Source organism: Poecilia reticulata, chromosome 2 (assembly GCF_904066995.2).
Source record: "Poecilia reticulata chromosome 2, P_reticulata-male-v2, whole genome shotgun sequence".
In the NCBI taxonomy this organism is placed as follows: domain Eukaryota; kingdom Metazoa; phylum Chordata; class Actinopteri; order Cyprinodontiformes; family Poeciliidae; genus Poecilia; species Poecilia reticulata.
Window position 1 is genome coordinate 29,719,534 of NC_088831.1, and position 24,231 is coordinate 29,743,764.

The following is a 24,231-nucleotide window of genomic DNA, read 5'->3' on the forward strand; positions in this document are numbered from 1 at the left end:
CAAGAATAATGACCCTGCCAAGGTGAAAAATGACATCACCTCTTAGCTTCACCTGGAGGATTGGGGGATAAATCTTGGTTGTCTGATATGATTCCAGAGGAACCGAGGGCTGTATATGCCCTAAATCTTAGGTGAAGTTAGCCAAAGAGGATGATATCGGTGATTGTGAAGACAAACAGCGAGTGCCCCCTCACACATAGCACAGGTCAGACGTTTACATACTTTCACGAGGGGCATCAACATCATTAACTTTCTGCTTTTATTGACGCATTAAAATATTCTATTTTCAGGGAGGATTAAATACATGACGACTTTAATTAGGGCTGCAAAATTTGGAGAAAATGTTAAATTTAAAATGATATCAGTTACAAATATGTCACACACCTCCATGGGTTTTATAATCTCAGGCACTAAGGGAAGACACCAATTACAGGAAGTTAAGAGTTCATGGATATGTTATAGATATGTACAAAATTTCAAAAATATGCATTTCCTCTGATCCAAATAGTTAGAATTACACATATGTTGGGGACCATTATTCTGTTGATCGTTGTTTTGTATCCAAGTTTTAACAATCTAAATGTTGATTTTAGGTCAAGCTGAGCTTTGAAAGCTTAAACCTGACACCCTCAAACCTAATTCTGATCACTGAGGCCAAATAATTAGTCATTTGTCTCATCTGACCATTAAAATTTTCTCCAGAAGCTGGTTCAGTTCTCCCCATGAGTACCTAAAAATTTCACTCATGCTAATTGGGTCTCTAGCATCTTCATGATCGTTTACAGTTTTGAAGGTCTGTAACATAAAAAAATCTCAACATTTTTATCATCATTTGTTTTTTAGTAAGAGGTGAATGTTTGGGGATAACCTTCCCTACTGATATAGTTTAGAGTTTGTAACATGAAAAGTAAAAAAATAATTACTTTCCATGTTAAAAAATTAAGTTATTAACATAAAAAACTTTCACATTAAAAAACATATGTCAAAAAAAACACACATAAAGGCTGCTTGTGGGATATTTAAAGCAGCAGTGTATATTTTAACCTGTGTTGATTAGAAAAAAATCTGCCTTAAATTCAGACATTGTGCTTTCAAAAATTATTTGAATATTGTATCATCAAAGTCTTGAAAAAACAAATTTAATGCATTGTCAGAAGAACAACAATGACATTTACACAAGTAAGTGAACATTTTCAGAAAAGCCACCAATTGACTTATTCTTTCATTTTATTTAAAACAAATGGTTCAGATTCATTAAATAAACCCAAGAACAGAACAGATTCTATCATTCTGTCTTGGAAACTTGCTCGGTTGCATCCTCACAAAAACAGATTCCACAGTCTGAGGAGGAAGGCACGAAGGTGACCATCTGCATCATCTCTCCAGTCTGTCTTCTCTTTAATAGCAGCCCTTTCCACCTACCCGTCTCTCCCTGCCTCTATGCTGAGCAGTACTCCCCACACTCATCAAAACCTTGCGTTGCTACAATGTCAGCAGCTCACCATGTTTCCATAGAGATGGGTTTCAGTAGGAAAGAAGAGACAGCTGAAAACCAGCCTTGAATCTCAGCTATGAAAACACCTGCTGTACAGCCATTACTGCCTAATTTTGTGTTTGTAAACAATGACTAGCATACTCACGTGATAATCTGATAGATGTCCTCTGATCTCCCTTTACGTAATCTTAGGATCCAGGCTCCTGGGTTGGCCTTCAGTTGGAAATACCCCTGCAAAGTTTTCTTCACTTTAGTCAAAGTTTTATTCCAAATTGTACAGCCAGAATCATATTTGATCTTCTCCAACACAGTACAAGAAATCTGGCAAGGATGCTGACCAGATTAGCCATGACAATAGTGTCATACATGAGCAGGTCCTGACTCATGCCCAGAGTGAACTGTAGTCCGCGAGGCGGCTGGCCAGTTGACAGGTCAAAGCAGTGGCCTTCCAGCAAGAGGTGCTCCAGTTCAAATTCTGCTGCTACAACCCCATTAACCTGTGAAGGACTATAAATTACAAAGCAAGAAACCCCTGGGAGGAGAATAAAAGCACTCTGGCTCTACCCACACATGCAGAAATTAGTGGGTAGCAATGACTAAGCACCTCTATACCTCCTGCAAGTGGATGTTGTCCAGGTCGTGAAGGCTGTGCTCTGCCTGCACCATCCAGCTCTCCGGTGTGATCATGTTTAGGGTAAGAAGGGGGGATTCTGGGAGCTCTGTGAAGCGGGCAACCGGCCCTGGAGATGCCGTGTCGTTGGCCAAGAAAGCCACGTCAGGCTCCAAAACAAATCTGTAAAAACTGTGAGGAAAACCAAACATAGCAAGCAAATCATGAGATAATGATATAAAGCTTTAAACTTTTGAATCATTGTCTTTCCACAATGAAGAGACACCAAAACTACACTCTAACGCAAGATATAAGATTATAACATGTTACAGTCATCAAGACAGTAGGGATTGGACCAGCTGCAGCAGCTCTGTCTACATCATTTAAAGGTGAGAGATCTAATGCTTTAACCACTTGTGTTGTTCACCCAACGACAAACGTGAAGAAGAAAAGTTTATGTAAAAGCAACTGCAGGTTTATGTGTAGGGATGGAAAAGAGTTGACCTAAACAACTCTTAGCTTTAACTGCAACAAACAGTGTTTCTATAATTATTGAATCAGAGGGATTCAACGGAAGCTATACATTATTGCAAAAAGTTTCATTTGACTTCCCAATAATGTATTACTTCTTTTGACCTATCATATAAAACCTGAATAAAATATATTGAAGCAGTTGGTTCAGTGAGTATATGTTTTCAAGGCAGCGTAGATGAAAAAAATAATTAGTAATCCTAACTGGTTTATACCTTAAAACATCTATTGCCTAACAGGTGCATAACCATGTTCCATATTCAAATGGTTGCTTTTCACCTTACTAGTAGATTTGTTTACTTCTTCAGAGTGAGATGAATGTGACAACTGCAGCACCAAACAGTGGTGAGGGAACACTTTTGGTTAGAAAAGCTTTTATCCAGCTCACCACAGGAAACTTATAGTCTTCATTTCATTGGTTGTGATTTGTGACTAGATATCAACAAAACTTTACTTCTTCTGTTTAGAGCAGTCAAGATAATTAAGCAACTGAAACAGAAACAGAATTCACGCACTCCTATTGGCAGCAGAATCACCACAGGTGGACTTTAACGGCACCATGCTCGTGGCTATAAAAACAAAATGAAGCAGTAAAGTAGTAACAAGCCCCTGTTAAAAAAACCTCCTAGCTAAATGAAAATAAATGGAAAAAAGGTCACAATGGAAAAAAAAAAGAAAAGGATCTTCGATCCTCCTGTAAGCTAACCATTATTGTAATTTGTAATCTGGCAGTGAGGCCAAAACTAGCAGCGAATTTCAAAGAATTTCAGAACACTGTGATTTTGTATAAATGCAGCATTTACACAACAGCTCAACTGGAGACATCCAGCTGATTTATCCCACACGAATGTATCAAGTTGCAATCTATGTCAATTACAGCCATTTCTCGCTCAAGGGGACAGGAAGTTTATGGAGGAGGGATGGGGGAGACGTGAATGATTTGTGGTCGAAGACTTGTTTCCATCAATAAGACTTCAGCAAGGAAATTCAGTTATATCCCCAGAGATGTCTGTGGACTAACTCTGCAAATGACTCAACCTATTACACAATAAAAATAAATAAATAAACCATATAATGGCCACATTCACCCAAGGGTCCAAATATTGATGGGGAGAAAAATAAAATCTATGTATCATTTTCTGTTTTCATTTGACTATCATTTTAACTCTCTCCCCTACATGGTTTGAACTGCAACAGTGAATGTTTGAAATTTGTTCAGAGATGCACGTGGGGGCCCAAAGCAATAAGGCGGCGTTATTAAGCAGATTCCATCTGTGTAGCACTCTCTTACAAAGGGATCAAGCGCAGCTGAAATGCTAAGACTGCAGCAACAAGAGGATACACAAACAAGCCAAACAGGAAATTTTAATTACTGCTGGAGCTGGAGCTTACCTCTTGAGGGGCAACTCGGACAACTTGGCCCTGCAATTCATAAACACCTGCAGTTTCACATTGACCACTTGACTAAGCACCTGCAGCATTCAAACAGAAACAGAAGCCCAGTCAGAAATAAGGAGAAAGGAAATCATGTGTGCAGCAGGGAGATTAAAAATAGAACGGTGAGCTAGACCAATGGAAATAGTCTTTATATATGGTTCCACAAAGCTTAACATTAAAAAAAATATGTACAAATGTTAGTTTACTGAGCGAGTTTGATTCCTCAGAAATGAACAAGATATTTAATATAAGTTAAATTGTTTGAATAAATGAACAAGTTTATCTAAAATTGCTTGTAATATCAGATGTTTAACCAGTCAAATCAAATATCCAATATCAGCGTAGAAGGTTAGCAAATATTCTTCAGCTTGAACGGTATACGTAATCATTTTCACAGCTTTTCTGTTAAAACTGTCCCAGGATTGTAGCTCATGGCAGCTATAATCATTTTCCTGGTCAAAATATGGAAAACAGCTTTAAAATAAAAAGCAGAGACAAAATTAGACATTGCAGAAAAGTTGCTCGAAAAGTAGGCATCCGCCAAAGAAAAGCTCTGGCTCATATAACCAAAAAGCAAATTATAAAATGTCCAATAGTGAGAGATTAGACTTGTTCAGCTGTTGAAGAAAAACTACAATTCTACTAGGTGTTGTGCTGAACTCTACATGCTGCTTTACTCGGCCCGCCTGTTGCTTTCTAGCTGACTGAAAGAAAAGGAGCAAAACTGGAGAGTGTCTTACGATCAGGAGCGAGGAGATCTTTTGTGCTTCTCTAGTGAGGGGATCAATGATGGCCACAACATCGTAGAACACCTCATTTTCACGTGTCGAGAGCTGGAGTACACTGAGGAGGGAATTTCAACGTTCTGATTTTCACTGTGGGATGTTCTCAAAAAAAGTAAGAATGGTAAATAGTAAACAAATAAAGCATACCTCTGGGTGTCTTTAAAACCGACATCTCTTCTGACCTCTCCTTTAGGGACTGCAGAAAGCAGCGCATCGACTTTCATGACCAGGTCACTCGCTCTAAGGGAGAAGAGGTCCATTATTTATAAAGTGCATGAATTGAGAGAGGTAGATCTTGGAGTATAAAAAAACAAAAAAAAGACCATAAAAATAAAAGAGGTAGGTGTGAAAAAGCCAAAATGGTGAACAAATTTCTATTAAAGACATTGGCGAGGAAGACAAAGTTACATTCTGATTTAGATGGCAAGACCGACATTACTACAAACATACTGCTTTGGTTTCATCCCCATCTGTTTTACTTTGGCTTTGACTTTCTCTGCTGAACCACTCAGTGTAATCCTCTCAAGCAAGTGGAAATCCTCCATAGTGAATTCCTCCTGCTCTTCAAACGGACCGAGGATCTGACATGGAGAAAATAATGCAGTCAGAACACGGCTTTTCCAATTCTTATCTCAGTGTGTATCACTTAAACCTTGCCCAGGGGATGTCAGATGTAGTGTAACTGTGACTGTTATATCCACTTAAAGCTATGTTATACATTAATGCTCTCTGCACTTTTTCGGAGCAAATTTGTTACATTTGTATTGATTAGTCAACATCTATTAATTAAAAAACTTCACACGTATTAAAATAAGTGGTTATTATGATTATTTCTAATGATTTTTCACAAGCCAGATTTATGGCTCTCACCTGACCACTTGGTGCACTACATGGGGTGTGGGCGGAGTCACTGTGCTGACTGCAGCAATCAATTGTTCTACAACGTGATTGTAGGGGTGCACCGATTGCAGTTTTATGGGCAATCACCAATCTTTAAAATGCCTGACATGCCAGATTTATTTTGTGCCAAGTATAGAGAAAAATTCCTAAATTGGCAACAATGGGGAGACTGTTGTTAGACAAGACATGGTGGACAGGTCTGTCAGTCAGTCCTATCTCACTGCAGGGCAAACGGGGACAGTAGCTGATTTTCCTTGCGAAGGAAGATAAGATCGGTGGATAAGATTTGGCCGACCGCTGAGAGCGCAAAGTTAAAGAAATCGGGGCCAAACGATCTGTGCACCCCTAAAGGACAGCCATCAAAAAATTATTTAAGTGATTGTCACATAAAAATCTGAATGTTTCACAGATTGACTCATAGAAGGGCTGCCCATTCGATCAGATGAAGCATATATATTTTTAAAATGTAGAGATTTGATTCATTTATCTGTAACTTTGTCACTGTAGAAAAGAGATAAATGAAAGATTCAATTTATCTTAAATGTTTTAATACAGATTTCTTTCTTCTTTACTCTTTCTGGAATATGCTTGATGTTGGTCTGATCGCTTCCATTGATTATTGCTTTTCTTAACATTCGAGCAAAGGAATCATTTAAAATGTGTAGTAGTAATTAAATGAAAATCAGTTGAGCCATTTTTAAACAAGTTATGAATAAATCCTGATGCCTAAAATTCAAACCAGGTCACTGATGTTCACATTTCTAGCCATACCTGATAACAGAGAGTCTACTCACTCTGCCGTTGCTGATCACAGCCTGCTGTCCAGGACGCAGCTTCAGGACATCTCGACAGAACATTTGCTGACTGCGGATAAAATCAACCTCTAGTGTGTTGAACTTTTTCTCAAAGGCATCTAGGTCCATTCCCTGCAGCAGAAGAACAGAACTCTGTTTAGGATGTCAGGAACAGCAGCGCGTAGTTTCTGAATGTCGGAAGACTTTGCGCGGTAAAGCAAGATTTGTGATGCAACTGTAATATCCGACACAGTAGCTTTAGGACATTTCTCCTCCATTCCAGCTTGTCAACAAAATACCATTCTGAGTGATGCATTGGTATAAAGGAATGATGTATGTGAGGCAAAAAGTAATAATTATCATTTCATCCATCATTGATGATTTGCATCTGCACAACTACTGGATTTTCAAACAAGTGCAGCAGAAAAAGGAAACATTTTAAGCAGAGCTGTCAGAAATTAAAGAAAGAAAAGAGATAAATCAATTTGTGATTAATACCAGAAACTCTTAATTAAACCTCAGTCATATTTGTTCATAATAAATTGGGTGTGGGAGCGTGGAGAGGGGATGTAGAGTCAGGTTATTAGTTTCTCCAACATTTCTGTCCTCCGGAGATCAGGTGAAATACCAATAATGTCAGCGCAATTCAGTCAGCAAGTCTGTCTGGCAGCCCATAATAAACTTGTGTCCCTTGGCTTTGGGTCTCAAGTCACAGAGCTGCTTCCTACCCATCTTTCCATTGCTATTTCCACCCCATAGTCTCCTTATAGTTTAAGGCTTGTATAATTGAAAGAAAGTTTGCTACAGTAGTCCCAGCTGACACATGTGCTGTATGACTTAAATCTGACGGGACAGAAGGGAGCTCCTGTGTCAACGGATTTGTTGATCGGAGCAGCCTCTATGTACTGCTGTGTGGGTGGATCCTGCTGCACACTGAAGTGTTTGGTTGTAGCTCTGCTTATAGCCGCAGAGTGATGGTCAGGCCTGGCTGAACATATGTAGCTCACACAAGGGTGAGCAGGAGCTTGGTTATTCATCAGCCCCAGGACAACAGGTATACACCAGCACTTTTTAGTTAAAGATGCAGCGTGTAGAGCCTTCCCTTTGATGGCCCTGTGACACTTCAAGTGGAACTGACAGCGCGCCGGCCACTTGTCTAGGTGTCTGCAGGGCGTGGAGTCTCATGCCTGCCCTGAAGGTATTCAGTTAGCTGATGTTAGGTGAGAAGATTGGCTCATCAATCACAGTTTTCTCAAACAGTGAAGTAGAATCAAGGAAGGAAAAAAAAAAGTATAAGAAAAATCTCAGCATGTGGGCTTACCCAACCATTATGTTTTCTCATTTTTACCTTTAAACACCTGCATGATAGATGATTAAAAAAAACACGTCCAAGTGGAATCAAATGCAACTTCTACCCTAATAATTCAAAGCCACAACAAGGGGGCAAACTGTAATCAAATTCTTTTAACAAATAATTTAATTTCTGTAGTTCTGAATGTCTTTAAAATGTTGAATTATATTAGATTTCCCCCATTTAAAACACAGATATTCATTAGTTAGTAAAGTTTAAGATCCAACTTTGTTATTATACAAATCTATAATAATTGTCACTTAAATATTTAATACTGTCTGGATGTTGGCAGACACTATTCTAAATCAATGAGCTCGATGTTGGAGGCAACGATCTAATATCCGGCATAATGACTCGATGGAATTAAGTTTATTTTCAGATACGTCAAACAATCCTGCTATCATTGTTATACTTTAAATGTTAAAACAGGCCAGACAACATACAAAAATATTGTCCAAAATAGATTTCTATTACAAATATCATCATAAAAATGAAACATACAATAGACAGTCCTGAAGTGAACTAGAATCACAAAACTTAAATGGGTTTGAGAAAGTGATCTATTCTTCACAAAGTCTGGAGCCAGTTTTAGAAAAGGAGACAGTAAAAGTGTTCCTTTTCATGACTAATGGGTTATATAGACCAAAAATATATCATAACACTTTGTGTTATTCATTCTGGCAACAAAAGTGACAATAAAAGGATTTAAAAAGTCTTTTTCTCTACAAATTCATTACAGTACTTAAGCAGATATTTAGGAAAAACACTACGATTAAAGTCAAATCGAGGGTACTTTACTGCATCAGTTACAGCAAGTTCAATTTAATTCAATTCATTTCATTTAGAAAGTGACAATTCACAACAGGCTTTATCAGCAGAACTACGTGGCTAAAGAATAATGGATTAAGCCATATTTTAAAATATAAATGCAGCATTTATGATGCTCTGATGAAATAAGCTGTTAAAAAACCGTAAACATAAAAATATCAATCACCAATATAGTCTTTACAAACACAATCAATTAGTTTATCGCAATAACAAGATTACTGAGTCTCATCACAGTACTTTTTCCCCAAGATAACAATAATTTCAGATCAAAACTGAAACAAAAACAGCTTATTGAGACTACAAACTCACAAACTCAAACTCATTTTTCTAAACTGCAATAGCTACACTGACGAATGCAAAGATATTTGTTGCATCTGCTTTTATCAAGGGGAATCAACTTTGATCTGGTTGATATAGAACTCAGATAAGAGCATAGAGCCTAAGATGCAGGTAAAGGTCCACACAGATATCAGTTCTTCTTAAGATGTGCAATACCATCAGTAGCTGTATTCAAGAATATAGCTGTTATGTAGTGCTGATGATAATCGTACACTGAACTGCTTCACAGCCTCCCTTTCACATCTTACAGATGTAAACACATTAGGAGCTGGCATCCAGTCACCCTCCAAACTTGATTTAACAGATCAGATGGACTTACTCACAGAATTTCTTCAAATACAAATGTTCCTTTATTCCTAATTTGTTGACCTGACTGCTCGGTTTGCTAGTGCTGAAACACTTCAGCATCTCCAGAACTGAATACATTTATGATGCTCTGATGAATGAAATCAGTGTGTTGGAACAGAGATGCATCCATGGGTTTTAGGACAGTAGCTCTCAGAGACTGGATTTGGGCACGCCTGTCGTAAACGTGTAAGTGCTTTTGGTGACAGCTAGTCGAGAAAAAAGGTAGCTTCTTTAATTGAGCCAACCGTGTGTTGGAGCAGTGATTTAAGGATGTCGAGTACAAACTACTAAGTACTAAGGACAAAATTCAAATATATACGTGGCTCTAATTTAATTAACTTTAATCAGATTAAGAAATGGTGCACAGCACATTTTAAAGGACTTGGATCAGTATAAAGGACTTAATAAGGTCATCCCTAATGCAATAAAATATTATTTGAAATATAATCAGTAGCAAATTAATGTTTCACATCATAAAGATATTCATGTGTAACATTTTGTCTGTAACATATTTCTTACAGTACAAAAATAGATCTTTGCTTCAGGGTTAAATGCCTTTTTTAAACTTTCTTTGTAATTGAATGTACTACAAAGGCTGAATATCCCAAGATTTTTCACTAAGCGTTTGCTTTTTGATATTTAGTACAACTATGACAGGTTATTAATACAAATACAGCAGTAATACAATAAATTATAGATATGATAAAAAAAATAACCCACTATGCATGCAAGCAGAAAATACATGCTGTTTCACTGTAACTACATCCAGATTGATGCAGGAAGGTCAAATGTTTGGACCAAAGGACCTAATTTGAAATGCAAAATAAGAGGTAACAAAACTTACCTCCATCCCCAAGTCCTTCATCTTAGTCCCTTGCTGGAGGAGCAGGCTGCTTTCCTCTTTTAGGAGTTTCTGTGCAAACTGTGCTGCAGCCTTATTCTTCTGGGTGAGGAGAGAGGCCCAGACAGCTCTGTACAGCACAGTGTTATCTTCGCTGGGCTTTCCACTGGGGTTATCTATCACCCCTACACGCAAGCCTGGACTGGACTTCTGCACGCACACATACAGCAGTGATATAACTCACACTAATTTCACAGATTCTCATCTATTCAGAGACAAGAAATGTCATTGACAAAGCACCAGCGAGAGAGAGAGATTTTTTTCCCCCAAATAATTCTCTGATCTTTTTTACTTTGTGGATTATTAGCTACAAATATGTAATTTAAAATGTAATTGTTTTTATCTTTTTTCTCCAGGAACACAAAGAAAAATCTTTTTTTGCTCTTAATGGATTTAATTTAATCAAATTCCAAACTGATACCATTACATCCATACTAAATTTGCTTCAAAGGTTAGAATAAATGAAAATATTTATAGAGAAGACTGTCAAAATTTTATATTGAAATAAATAAACTATGAACAATACTTACCACATGCTTCAAAGCATTAAGTAACAGCTTTCGCCCTGAAACCTTCTCAAAGTCTGCAACTACCCACATGGTAACAGCAGTCATCCCATCCTCATCTAAATTTAAAAAGAAAAACATTATTCCAAAGACATTTAACTTTCTACAAAGCTCTAGCATCACACTGTAATAACTTTTTATCAATCAAAAGATGATTTGGTGGATTCTGCCAGTTTCATGATATATAAACAAATATTCTATGATGTAGGGCTGACACAATTAATTGGATTAATTGCGATGAAATGATTACTGACATAATCGTCAACTAACTTAGTAACTGATTAGTTGTTAAGTGGCATATACAGACTCAGAAACATACAATTTTCTGGAAGAACATACTCATAGAGGAAATTAAGCCAAAACTATACAAATATATATTTTGCTTTTAAGATGGAAAAAAAAAAGTCTGTAAATATGTTCTGCCCAGAACTCCTCAAGTGGCGTAGTTCTATCTTCACCTGGTTAAAATTATTTAAAAATAAATAAATAAGTAAAAAGATAAATACAAAATCCAGATAAAATCCTTTAGAGATTGAAGTTCAGGCTAAAACAAGAAGATCGCAACCCTCGAGTCCAGAATGAAACCAACTTGTGTTGCATATCAAACTGAGTAATCAGTCTGATTTCCAGGAGCAACAATACTCAATGTATTGGGGAAGTGTTGAGCAATTTATAAGACTATTGAGCCACCTTCAGAGTTCTATTGATCACACCCACAGTCAGAAAGTGAGTTTTAGGCTTGTCTGCCAGTCCACAGAAGAAGAAAAGCAATCAGCTTCCATGCCCTCGCTGAAGCGACACTCTGAGCCAGAGCAGCAGAAAGCTCTGAGGGGTATTTAGACAGCTGACCGAATGCCATTCAAAGAAGCAAATAGTTATCAACCTGTCTGTTTCAACAAAGATCAGTTATTGTTTTCATACAACCTTAAAGCAGTGTACACTCATTTTGTTAAAATGTTACTTATGGTTGAGTTTACAGATATTCAACACATCTGTAGTGACCTGCTCCAGCTTTATCTTGTGTATAGTAGCCTAAGGAGAAACAATCTCTCAAACGTGTCCCAGGTCTATATACACATACATTTGCAACAATGTGAAAAGGTCTGGTTTCATACCAAACAGACTGGTTCAGTGGTTTAACCACTGCAGCAAATGCTGCATCAGAATGCCTGGCTTGTACTGCATAGTGCAACCTTTATGTCCAGCTGCAGGGAAATGCATTTGGCTAAAAAAAAAATTAAATAGTGTGCTGAAAGAAGAAAACTAATCCCATTGCTTACCACCATTTGTGAAATACTTCATTCTTTTGGAGATCACAGCAGTTTTGTCTTTAGACTCCAAGTATGAAAACATAGTTGTGTCCTCCCAATCATCTACAACTGCAAGCAATAGAAATGAATTGTGACACGACAGGAATACAAGCAGTGAGCTGATACTAGATCATGTAAATTGAGCAGTACAATTTACCTGGCATCCCGGTCAAGTCGAGGTATTTTCGGTCAGTGCTTAAAATGAGCGGATTCATCCGGGGAACCACATTAGCCTGTTCCGTTAGATGATCCACCACATCTGAGCTTTCTGTTAACTGACCCTATAAAGATTAAGAAAGAAAAATGCTGATAAAAAAAAATCTGTGTAGCTTATGAAGTGTCTGTTACATGTTTCATACCTGTAACGCAAACATAAACTGATGTTTACGTAACAATGTGGGAAGATCAAGAGTAATATTTGTTGCCTGCAAATTGCCAGGATTTGTAATGTAACAAACAGACTGGTCTTAAAAAACAAGGGAAGCTTCTAGGTGCAAATATATTAACACATTTGTTTTGACAAATAAATGTTTCTCTTTTTATGTAAAACTCACATTCAAGTCAAAGCTTAAAACAACCAAGCAAATCAGTGTTTATTTGATATTCAGCTTTATCGTTTTAAGACTAGTTCTGTGCTTCTACACAGCTTTTTGCGGAAACATACACAGACCGGCCGTCATGGTGCATTTAAGTATTATTTGTAAACGACGAAATATGCAATGAAATATTAACTGCTTGTTGTTTTAAAAAACATAATTGGCTCACTCATTTCTTTTCTTTTTCATCCTTACAGGCTGCAGCATTTGGCCACTGAACAATACACACCAAGGCTGTAGAAGATTTTCCATCAGTCCATAAATATTACCGACATGCAGAAATTGAATGCATAGCACTTAATACAAACAGACCAGATAAGGAATCCAAGCTGCCCTTTGCTATAATGCACACATTAATAAGGCAATAATGCTTAAAATTCAATATGTCATCCTGGTGGGACTATTTTTGATTTCCAAATTATTTTACTGAATGAAAGGAAGAAATCTTATTTGAACACCATGAATTTTGTTCTCTTTGTTTTAATGAAATCTCACTGCAGTGTTGTTCATTTCCCCTTAAATTTAATGAAAAAAAGTACATTAGGCAGAAAAATCAGTGGGCTCAAAATCCAAACTTATGTTTTTATTGGGGATAAAAAAAAATAATATCATGAAATCAAAAATGACCAGCTGCATCATAAAAAGCTGAACTTAATATGTAAGGTCTGCCCAATATAGGATCACCTACAAACATAGCTACAAAGGGAAAAATCAATCTTCATCAATGCATTTGTTATTTCAGGGATGTAATATGTTTTCTCCGTTATGTTACCAAGCGACTCTTATAAATACCTTCAGTAAATTTAAAGTGCAAAAATCTGTCTAAGTTTTTTGATAACAGTGAGTGATGAATCTTTTATAATCAATTTGGAATGAATCATGTTGTTTACGAGTGCTACTTAAATGCACCGTTTTCTTATGACTCTTTGTGTTTACTCATTACTCTAAAAGTACTACCTCGTGATATGAAAAGGTTTTATATACTGAATATCAAGAGTGAGTCATACCATAAAGACTGCTCTCTGAAAGGCAGCAGTGGTGTCCATTATGCGCTGCAGGATTATGGTCTCCAGCTCTTCTGGGTCCATCTCGTCTGGGTTCAGAGGAACTCCATTAAATAACGCCACAGGCAAGGCACCCAGCCCACTCTTCCTGTAGAAGAGAGCACCGTCCTGGGGGCAAAGAAAATGTTTACTGAATTCCTGACTGTTGCCATTCATTAATTATGGATTGAAACTACCAACTGTTTTATCATTTCAAATTTGTCTCCTACCTTTCTTTTGTAATCATATTCAGAATCTGCTCCCAGAATCCTTTCTTGATTGGCTTTTGGGTATTTCTTCTTCAGGTATGCAGATAATATGTCGGCAGATAATGTTTCCCCCACATCTACTTTGTTGTACATCTGCGAGTGGTGTTAAAGCAGTTCAGACCTCACTGTCAGTGTCCTTGGATGTCTCCCACTGTCAATAATTCCTAGCCCTTTCTAAAATAGCTAATAGCCGAGGTAAAACCACGTCTACTGATCTTGTCAAAAATGCTTCAGAACTATAGGATAAGACAAAGCACAATAAGGCAATAAACCTCAGTGGAACAGGTAGATATGAGCTGGCAGGAAACACTTGCTAAAACACGAGATTTATATGTTTGATATACTTACTGAGACTATAGACATCACAGCCTGGGATAAATCATACTCGTCTGCGATGTAATTCAGCAGCCGGTAAAATCCCACTCCTGCGTCTGAGAAGCCATCAATCTCATCTTTGGTGTTGACAACAAACACAAATCCAATTCTATAGGAGCAGGGGACAAAACAAGTATTCAATTTGCAGGTGAGATGAGAATCACTACCTGGTAAAGATTATAAAATGCTGAGAGCAGACCACATAAAAATGTTGAGAAATGTGAGAAACGACAGCACTAACCTCAGGGGGATTTTATGCTTGTAGAAAAGCTCTGCTAGTTTCACCAGGTTAACAGTTTTTTCTTGCAGTGGATCTAAAAACAGAACCTAACAACACGGGCATCAACTTTAACAAAGAGAAACAATAAACTGAAAAAATAAACTCTGAGGCAATTTAATATCAACTTTAAGTTTTAATTTATTTCCTTGCATTGCGTCCGTATGTGCTAACTGAAATTTTGTACAAAGAAACATCCGAAAAACACGATTCAGTTAGTTCTCACCAGGTTAAAGAAATTACGTCTGATCTGTCGGATGACGCCAGGAAAGGTGGCTCTGAGAAGTTCCTGCACACTTGCTGGCCAGTTGCGGTACATCTGGTCATTTTCAATGTCATTCATCCACTGCAAAACACATAAATATAAAGCTTATTTACAACAAAACCTTCAGTGTTTCAAAGGGCTTCAGATCAATTCCATTTTTAATCAAATACCCAATTCATACGCAGGCGGCGGCACTTCATCCAACCTACGTCTTACTTAGTACCCACAAAAAACAATTTCACACTGATATACTCAATTATTGTGCTTATTTTTCTATCTGAAATTAGGCAAATACAATTTATTTGAACTGTATACCTTAATTTCATTTATTGAGTTATAAATACAATTTTGGGCCAATCGATTTGAAATATGACGGATTAAACCCTGATCAAAATAACTCAGAGGAAAGTTATGGGAGAATGTATCATTAATTGTAGTCACAACACCACTTTTTTTAACATTAGGTAATGATTATAAGAATTTCAGTAAAATCATCATAAAGGTACAATGAAATCATGAATGCTTGGTTCGAAGTGTCCCGTCACAAACCCCTGCACTGTGCACCTATAAATACTTCAGAGTGGCTCAATCAAAACAACTTAAGAATGAACAGTAAATTCTTCCACAACAACAAAAATGGTTTATTAGCAGTTATTGTAAATGCATAACGACTGTTTTTACCAGAGTTGGAATAACCAGTTATCAAGTGTAGTGAGCACTCGCTTTTTGATGCAAGGCAATAAATCAGTCTAAATTCTCACACATGTGGACAAATGTGTATTGATTGACTGGTTTTGCAAAACTTTAACATCAGAAATAAGCGATTCAGGCATTTTATTCCCTAGAAATAGATTGATTATTTAAAATCTTTAAATACTAAAGATAAGGATTAAGTCTTCAGTCAGAAGCTTCTTCAGAATTGCTAATGCAGACTGCTACAGAAGATCCTTTCTGCCCACAGCAGCAACAACAACTCTTTGAAACTTGGGTAATTTGAGTTACAACAACATTTAATTTCCCTTTGGGATCAATAAAGTATTTCTGAATTAGATTGAATAACACTATCAAGTTTTCAGTGACAGAACTCTACAAACTCAAGTGCCAACAAAAACATTGATTAAACGTAGAAAAGGTTTATCTTTCTTTCACAGAACATAAAGCAGACTGAGGAAGCAATTTTTGAAAGAATATATTTTTGAGAGGCTTTTCTTGGTTTCCTTCCAAGTTAAAAAAAAGTTTCAGGCAGCCTGAAGTATTCTCATGACAAATCTAATTCACACCCCGATCTAAGACCATGAGGAAAAGAGCACCTTCAGAGTTGATTTGACAGGACAGGTGATGGGCCAGAAGAATTATTAGGCTGGACAGGACTCACCATTATAGCTGGATGTCGGATATCTAAGGCGTAGCTGTCATCCACTGTGTTCACAGGTAACCTAAGCAGCTTGGCCTGATGTTCTCCCTTAATGCCCAAGTTATGAAGCCCCTCCAAGACCTTGGCCTCTCCTCTGAGGATGTCTAAAATACTGGAAGCATAAAAAATGGCGGTTAGTTGTGTTTTGTTTTACTTTGCTAGTGGATTTGTATAGAGTTTGAAGCTTGTTGCAGAGTTGGACTGTGTCCATGTTTTACCTGAACGGGTTGTGAACGTCTAGATCAATGTGTAGTCCATTTATAAAGAGCTCCCCGTCTCCTGGCTGGATGCCCATTGTCTCACCAAGATGCTGAAAATACAAAGTTGAAGTGTTATTTTACTGTGAGTTTAATAAAAAGTAATATTTGGGCAGAATTTTTCTTCTTCCTCCTCCCTTTTTACTGGTGTACAGAAAGCAATGTAAAATAATGTGTTTGTGATCATATTTGTTAAATCGAGCGAATAAACTGGTAAATTAAAAAACGTTTCTTGGTATTATTGGTTTTAAAAGTTAACTTCTAAAAGCCTCACCAGGGACTGGGTTTGAGTTTAGCCTTCGCTAAATGGCCTTTATACAGAATAACGGTTCCTTTTAAATATAACATTGCTTTATATCTTGTCTCGCTCAATAAAAATCTGCAATCAAAGGAAAATTATATTCATCAGTCAAAAGCCAAAACTTTTAATAATGTTCCCTTCACAGTGGAGTCAAAATATTCCAGTCTCCAGGACTTTTAAGACTGCTCAAACACAGCTGTGTTTATGCAAATCTGGGAAGCCAGATTCCAGTGCGAAGGAAATCAAGGCTCTAATGGACTAATTAGCTTTCTCTAACGTACATTTTCATGTTTTTCTTGTTCATAGTGGCAGAAATTCAGCAAAGGATTCTGTGTGTGTGACAGGAATTTTTAATTTTACTGTCTTTTAATAAAGGTCCAACCAAGGACTGGATTTGCAAATTAGCCTCTGGCTAGGAAACCTACGCACAAAACAACAAGTTGTTTTGTTTTTCACATGCAACACTGTTTAATGTGCTGTCCTTGATTAAATAAATTTGAATTGAAATCAATTGAAATCATGCTAGTCAAAAAGGTTTTTCAATGCTTCTTTTCCAGCTAACTCTTTCCCAGGTGTCCTTATATAATGTGCATGTGCACAGAATGTGAAATCTGTGGAATTTCCCTAAAAACATGGGAGGTTTCTTCACCTCCCTCATCAGTTTCAGCCTTCCTGTAGAGAAGGTATGGGATGGTTATCAGTATTGATATGTAAAAAAGTTTTGAAAAAACTAAAATCTTTCATCACATCATCTCTATGACTTAATGATTTTTGCCAGTTTGTTTATTTAAGTTGTACATAACTGAAGCACTACCAATAGCATTACATTAAATTTCTTGGTGCGCTGTCGGCCCAATGTGATCGTAAAGAGAATGTAGCTTTGGTGCAATGAAAGTGCGTCCACTTCTACTTCAAATTTGCCAATAACTAATCAATGAAGCTCTGTGCAGGTCACCTGTCATGCTACCTGAGCAGATATGTCACAATGATTTCACCAAGGGAAAATTATCCAGAGGACCTTTTTAAGACTCTTCAAAGACGGATTTTTCCTTTTGTGGTTCAGTTTTAGTCCGGTGTACAGGGGGCACGAGATCAGGGTTCTAACTGATCTTTTAAGAAGAAAATATATGGAAAGATATGAATAAATAAAGGAAAGAAGAAACATGAAAACAAGGCCTTTAAAGAGAATAATAATAAGAAGTTAAATTACAGAATAAATGCTTATTCAATACAATTCTGTGCATGATAGACAGATGTTATCAAGGAAACCACCTGCATTCTCATGCAGAAACACTGCTTATGATTTCACACCTTTTGGTTCTTCTCAATTTCTTTTCTCATTTCCTGTTTTACGGCCACTCTTGTCAGTGATCTGTGGGAACAGTAAAACATGTACAGTCACCATCAGCTTTTAACACATCCCCAGCCAGCTGTAAAATGCCAGTTTTAATCTCCAAAAACCTGTGGGCCCTCAAGTTGGTGCCTTTGCAGCACACTGCCAGTAAACACCCAACTCTTACTCAGCAACTTCTGTTGTTTTTACAAGCTGCCTGAGCCAAAACACGCATACATCAAGAAAAGCTGATTAGATCTCTGTATAAGAGAACAATGTATATTTATATGTCCCAAGAAGGAGACAGAAGGTAATGATGAAGAAATAAAAAAGGTTTATATCTGAAATATTTCACATGCACTTTAACAAGCATCGATAGTGCTTAGATTTGCAATATGTAACAGAGAGCGAGGATGGGATATGGATTTTGGAACAATACCAATGGCCCTGCTAGTCAACCAGACAAAGGAAGAAACAAAACAAATTTTCTTACCTTGCTCTGCTTGGAAAGTTTTGACTGAGGTCTCGCATGACCTTTAAAGCATCGAACTTAGGCACAGACATGATTCTAGCAGCAGCCTGAAAACTTAAATCTGGAGAAGATGGCAAAATAAGACTAAAACAATGTATCCAAACAAATAACAACGAATAATCAATATTTCATTAATAAACTGTTTTAGAAACAGTAGGAATAATTATGGCGTCCTAATAATTTCCATTGTGTCATCGTGTTTGTCACCATTTTATTGAGTGTTTCCAGTGTATGATAACTGAAACCAATAACAGATCCATAAAAACACTTCCGTCAATCACCTTGCATCTCCCACACTTTGAGAGGGGCCATGTCGTTAGTACTTTCCAGCAGATGTTTTTGAAGTTCGCCAAGTTGCTCCTGGAGCTCAGGGTGAGATGTTCTAAAGGCAGGCAGAGGAAGATTGAGCAAAGCACCCTTCATATCAAATGACATAGTAGTGATATTGATGAAAGATAAGGGTTGACCTTAAAAATTGGTTTAATATTTTAGACGATTCCACTCACGCTTATTTGTTAAGTAGCCGTTTCATTGCTTTGCCGAGCATCTTTCAGCTTTTATAACTTTTAAACATTTTTATGTGCTGAAAAGCTTCTTCCACCTCTCAATACGAGTCTTGGCTTTCTTCACATTAAAAAGCCTCCAAGTCAGTGATGTTTATGGCTTCTATACTGTAACTGCATTCCTTTAATCTCACTTAACATTTTCAATCAATTTAAATCTGGTAACGCAGAAGACCACTCTAGGACATTTCAGAATTTCTCACTTAAGTGAAGGTGTGCTTGGGATCACTGCCTCGCTGGAAGGTCATATCAGAAACAAATACGGGAAGATATGGATGTGCCAAGATTTAACTATGTTTTACCGTCACTTTAGGCCATGGATATTGTGAGATAGACTTAAAAACAACTCAAAATCACCCAACTCCAATACTAAATTGAAGTTTGAGTAATTGGGGAAAAAAATCTTTAAAAAATTACTGTTATAGAAAAATCATCCATTGTACAGAGCACCATATCAAAAACTTGCTTTATGAAAAAAAACAAAAAAAACAACGTATTTTAATGCATCACTAAAATAAACGGAGGCGTTTAAAATTTCTGACAGTAACTGTAATTATTATAACCAAACCACATCCTCAAAAAACAACAGAAAATGAAGCTGATTAAACAACATGTAGTGCTGCTAATGATACAGTTTTGCAACTTACCTTAATGTCCCAAATAAGAAACCTTGTACTTCATCATTCTCATCTTCCTCAGCATTTATAACCACCTTTGAATCTACAAAATGACAGGTACGTCCTAAATTAGCATAGACAGCAGGATCCAGTACACACCGGATGATAAGAAGCTAACTCACCTTTAACTTTTGTGTCATCCACAGCTTTGTATTCTGTGCTTTTGATGGCCAACTCAACACCATATCCTGATAAAAGCACCTTTTGAGGTTTTGGTTTCTGAAGCAATTGGAGCAAAGGAAACATATTGGTTTGTTTGTACACTTTCCTTTCAAATTATTGTGATAATAATTATCAACACTGAAAAGGCTGCCACAAGGGCTGCTTTGTAGACCTGCCAAAATACAAAATTACATCAAAATTATAGCTTCCCACAGTGGTGCCCATTTTTTTGCCAAGTGGGGCAAAACTGTAAAGATTAAACTACTTGCAGGCCAGAACTAAAAAAAAAGATCTATTGACTGTTTTCAGCCTACCTATAAACAAAACATGCAATAAATATAATCAAACAAAGATTCTGTAAAATATTATAGATCTAAAACATGTTTGCCTTATTTAAAAAAGTAAAAAATAAAATAAAATAAAAAAAAGAATTTAACTAAACTACTTTTTATCTTGTTGGTTAAGAATATTTGTTCTAAGTCCATTTTAGTCTAGAGATCAAATTTAATGAATGAATGTGCCCCAGTCTGTATTTGAGCAAAAGTCACTTGATGCTTGTGATCCATCTTTCTACACAATTAAAATGAAAGCAAAAAATACACGGCAAATAGAAAAACAACCATGAATCATACCCAACATTTCCAACTTTAAGAGCATTAAATAAATGTACAAAGAATGATGCCATTCAAACTAAATTATTCCAAGGACTAATAAACCCCCCAGGCTGCACTTTGGCAAGATTTCATTTAGGAGGTTCATTGTCAATATGCAGAGTGATGTTACGTTTATATCTGCTCCTGTAAAAGTAACTTGAACATGAAAATGTAAAGACACACCATCTTGCCAGTTATAACTTGATATATGATATACTTTTTGTTGTCGTTATCATTGCTTATAACCTCAATTTCTGTGCTTTACTTTTTTTATTTTTAATGGTTTCCGATGTTCTAAAATCTAAAAACTAAATTTTGTTTTAATCTCACAACCAAACAGCACTTAGAAGAAACATATATTACATATGTATTTTTTTTCCTCCAAAGGTGCAAAAGGTTTTATGTACTTTTATGCATCTATGCACTTCAGTCTTCAAATTGACCATCTTGTATCTCTGAATGATTTCTTATCAAAGTAGCATTTTAGAAATGGTACTGAAAGGTCACTGGGAACAATGTCAGTCACAAGTGGCCTAAAGATAAACAACTTTAGTGCATTTTTTGATGTATGAATAAAATAACTTTTGTGTGATTTATTAAAATCATTGCAATATCCATGTGTGCAATAGTAGTACTACATATGGTTTTTTGAAATAAAGAACTTGGTGCATATCCTATTTCAAGTGTCAAAATTATTGCACTGCATGGCAATACATAATATATCCAGGTGGGCTTTAGTCACGATTTTAATTAGTCACGAGTTTATCACATCTAATATCACCATCACAATATTCACCCAATAATACAGAGGAAAATGTGTAATTAGCCTGTTAATTACTGAATTAGTATTTCTTACAGAAAACAAGCAGCTAAAAAACATCATTGTTAGTGTTATGTGAGAATCATGAACGATAAACCTGGTCTGTTTAAACAGTCACTTAAGCGCTTTAGGGGAAAAAAAACACAAACATGAACATTTAGCTTTATTTACATACAAGCTTATTAAATATACATGCAAAATGATGACAGCTGCTCTAAGCTACTCTCAAACGAATGAAAACTGAAGATTAGTTCATTTAATGTTACAAATTGCTACAAAAAGCAAAAAATAAACTGTATTGTGCAAAGAAAAACTACAGCTGAATGAATTATTTCACAGTTCAAGCAGTAAGTGAAGCATAAAAACCACTTTATCCTTCTAAATAATTCCATTAGGAAAATAGTCTTTGTTAATTTGTCTTGTATGTTGGTCCAATGATCATGGACAATAACTAATGTTTCTGCCTATACCCAATCTTGAGTAAAGAAAAGTAGAAAAAAATGAACCAACTACTCACCGCTACAAAATGCCGCAAAACATACACAAGCTTGCCCTCTTGTGCCTTCTCCGACAGCACCTTATGAAATGAGTTGAACTTCTTGGTTCCGATTTCAGCATAGAGGATCACAACAGGCATATCAGTTTTGTTGACTGCTGGATATGTGTGATCATTCTTATACAAGTATGGTTTTGGCCTGCAAACATTTCACAAAGTTGAAAAAAAAAAAAGATTTATGAGTCAGAGCATCCCTCAGGAAAATAAAAAAAAAGTTGCTTTCCTATTCTCTACTTTATTCATTTTATCATCAAAAACAGCTGCAGTCCACGGTACCTGCCTGCTGCCTCCTTAAGGAGCTTCTTGATGTCCTTGGTGCTGCAGCTATGTTGACCATGAATCGAGACAAAGGCAGGACAAGCCTCAGGGGGAGGCTCATCGCTGGCTATCTGTTCAAAACACAACAAAGATTAGCCTTGGCAATTAAAACGTTATACATCCAAAAGAAAAGTATAAGAAATTGTTATATAAGAGCTTCTCTTTCCATAATTCCTCAACAAAAATCTTTACAGCATGTATGAAACAAACTTTATTTTACTCCACACTGTGTTTCCTACAAAACTAATCTCTGAATAACCACACCGTCAATGAACACCTAAAGAATTTGATAATATTGTTCTCAATAGCAACAATGAAACTGAAGAATATCCAAAAGCTAGAGCAACTGCTTCAAGGAGCTCTCTTTATTTTTCACAGATTTTCACAGTTACCCATTACATTATATTTCTCCTACTTCAGTGAAATGCTAAACTTTTTTTAATCATTGTGCAGTGAAGGATAAACATCTCAACCCACATAATTGAGATGATAAATAAAATACATGCCAGATAGAATAAATGGAAATATAACTCTGTTCAAATGCTCTTTTCTTACTGCTTAAAATTCTCACAATCCAGCTGACATTTCCTACATAATTTTAAGAACTGGACAGCATGTTTCTTTTCGCTTCTCTGTACTAAAAGTTTTGCTCCTCTTCTAACTGTGAAATAAGTTAGAAGAAAGTGAAATGTTTTCAGAGTTTCTTGAATGTACAGTCTGCTTCAGGTCGCCCCACAGCATCTCACTAAGACCAAGATCTGGGCTTTGACATGGACCAGGATCTAGTATTCTGGTTTATTTTAGGTTATTGTGACATCGCAAGGCCCAATTCTGCTCCGGCTTTCTTTTTTCAAATGTGGCCTTGTGTTTCCCTCAATCATCTTCTGATACATCTTAAATCAATCCTATGATGGGGAAGCTGTCAAGTCCTCATGCAGCACCACCAAGCCATGGCACTTCCAGCTCTGAGCATCACAGTTGGCACAATCTTCTTCTGGGATGCTGCATATGGTTTATGTCAAACATATCCTCAGCTTTGGTATCTCAATAATAAAGTTTTAGATTCCTCTGTTCAAGGAACATCCTTACTGAATCCAGGTCTGTGTCTTTGTTCTGTCTAGCATCCTTAAATCTGGCCTCCATGCTGTTCTCAAAAAGGGAATGTTTCTTCCTTGTTTTTATACCATAAATGTCAAAATTGTCCAGCCTCTATATGATTATGCAGCCATGCACTTTCAATAATAAGTGGTCAAGGACTACTGTAACTTCTCAGATTACATTGTGGGTTTTTTTTAAACTCCTTACAACATACTGCAGTCTGCTTTTATGGTGCTTTGTATTGCCACACATGGTAATTTTGGCAGTTTGGTAGCGACTATTTTCTGTACTGTGAAATCCCAGATTTCAAATTCTTTAGAGACCACTTTGAGTCCCTCCCCACACTCATGAGCAGCTACTGTCTTTCCTCTGGAGGAGTCAGAAAGCTCTTTCATTCTCACTTCAACAGTCTGGAGCAGAACAGATGAGAAGTCTGGGATTTAAACAAGTGAAACCTCTTTAAAAATGCTGAGTAACAATATTTTTATCATGTGCACCTAAACTGATATGCCTGTGTGTAATTTTGG

The 24,231-nt window shown here is 36.7% G+C and overlaps 1 protein-coding gene across 7 annotated transcripts in view; it reads right to left on the reverse strand.

Annotated features, from left to right (window-relative positions):
• uggt2 (UDP-glucose glycoprotein glucosyltransferase 2) overlaps nucleotides 1-24,231 on the reverse strand; it is a 42,264-nt gene that overhangs the window by 15,334 nt on the left and 2,699 nt on the right. For 6 of the 7 annotated variants that reach the window (XR_001776186.2, XM_081603009.1, XM_008400018.3 and 3 more), the window contains 26 exons: nucleotides 22,565-22,677; nucleotides 22,250-22,427; nucleotides 20,220-20,316; nucleotides 20,068-20,140; nucleotides 19,139-19,239; nucleotides 18,819-18,918; nucleotides 18,304-18,364; nucleotides 16,653-16,744; nucleotides 16,396-16,546; nucleotides 14,982-15,101; nucleotides 14,720-14,805; nucleotides 14,452-14,587; nucleotides 14,065-14,196; nucleotides 13,799-13,963; nucleotides 12,353-12,476; nucleotides 12,166-12,264; nucleotides 10,850-10,944; nucleotides 10,263-10,469; nucleotides 6,553-6,684; nucleotides 5,309-5,439; nucleotides 5,006-5,098; nucleotides 4,814-4,916; nucleotides 4,029-4,108; nucleotides 2,108-2,297; nucleotides 1,834-1,992; nucleotides 1,641-1,726 (listed from right to left, as the gene is read on the reverse strand). Coding sequence is in view for 6 of the 7 variants with exons in the window: in XM_081603009.1 (XP_081459135.1) it covers nucleotides 1,641-1,726; nucleotides 1,834-1,992; nucleotides 2,108-2,297; nucleotides 4,029-4,108; nucleotides 4,814-4,916; nucleotides 5,006-5,098; nucleotides 5,309-5,439; nucleotides 6,553-6,684; nucleotides 10,263-10,469; nucleotides 10,850-10,944; nucleotides 12,166-12,264; nucleotides 12,353-12,476; nucleotides 13,799-13,963; nucleotides 14,065-14,196; nucleotides 14,452-14,587; nucleotides 14,720-14,805; nucleotides 14,982-15,101; nucleotides 16,396-16,546; nucleotides 16,653-16,744; nucleotides 18,304-18,364; nucleotides 18,819-18,918; nucleotides 19,139-19,239; nucleotides 20,068-20,140; nucleotides 20,220-20,316; nucleotides 22,250-22,427; nucleotides 22,565-22,677 (3,104 nt within the window). In the remaining variant the exon portion in view is untranslated. Of the gene's footprint in view, nucleotides 1-1,640; nucleotides 1,727-1,833; nucleotides 1,993-2,107; nucleotides 2,298-4,028; nucleotides 4,109-4,813; nucleotides 4,917-5,005; nucleotides 5,099-5,308; nucleotides 5,440-6,552; nucleotides 6,685-10,262; nucleotides 10,470-10,849; nucleotides 10,945-12,165; nucleotides 12,265-12,352; nucleotides 12,477-13,798; nucleotides 13,964-14,064; nucleotides 14,197-14,451; nucleotides 14,588-14,719; nucleotides 14,806-14,981; nucleotides 15,102-16,395; nucleotides 16,547-16,652; nucleotides 16,745-18,303; nucleotides 18,365-18,818; nucleotides 18,919-19,138; nucleotides 19,240-20,067; nucleotides 20,141-20,219; nucleotides 20,317-22,249; nucleotides 22,428-22,564; nucleotides 22,678-24,231 lie in introns of those variants that run through there. The other variant, XM_081603014.1, reaches the window with a different exon arrangement.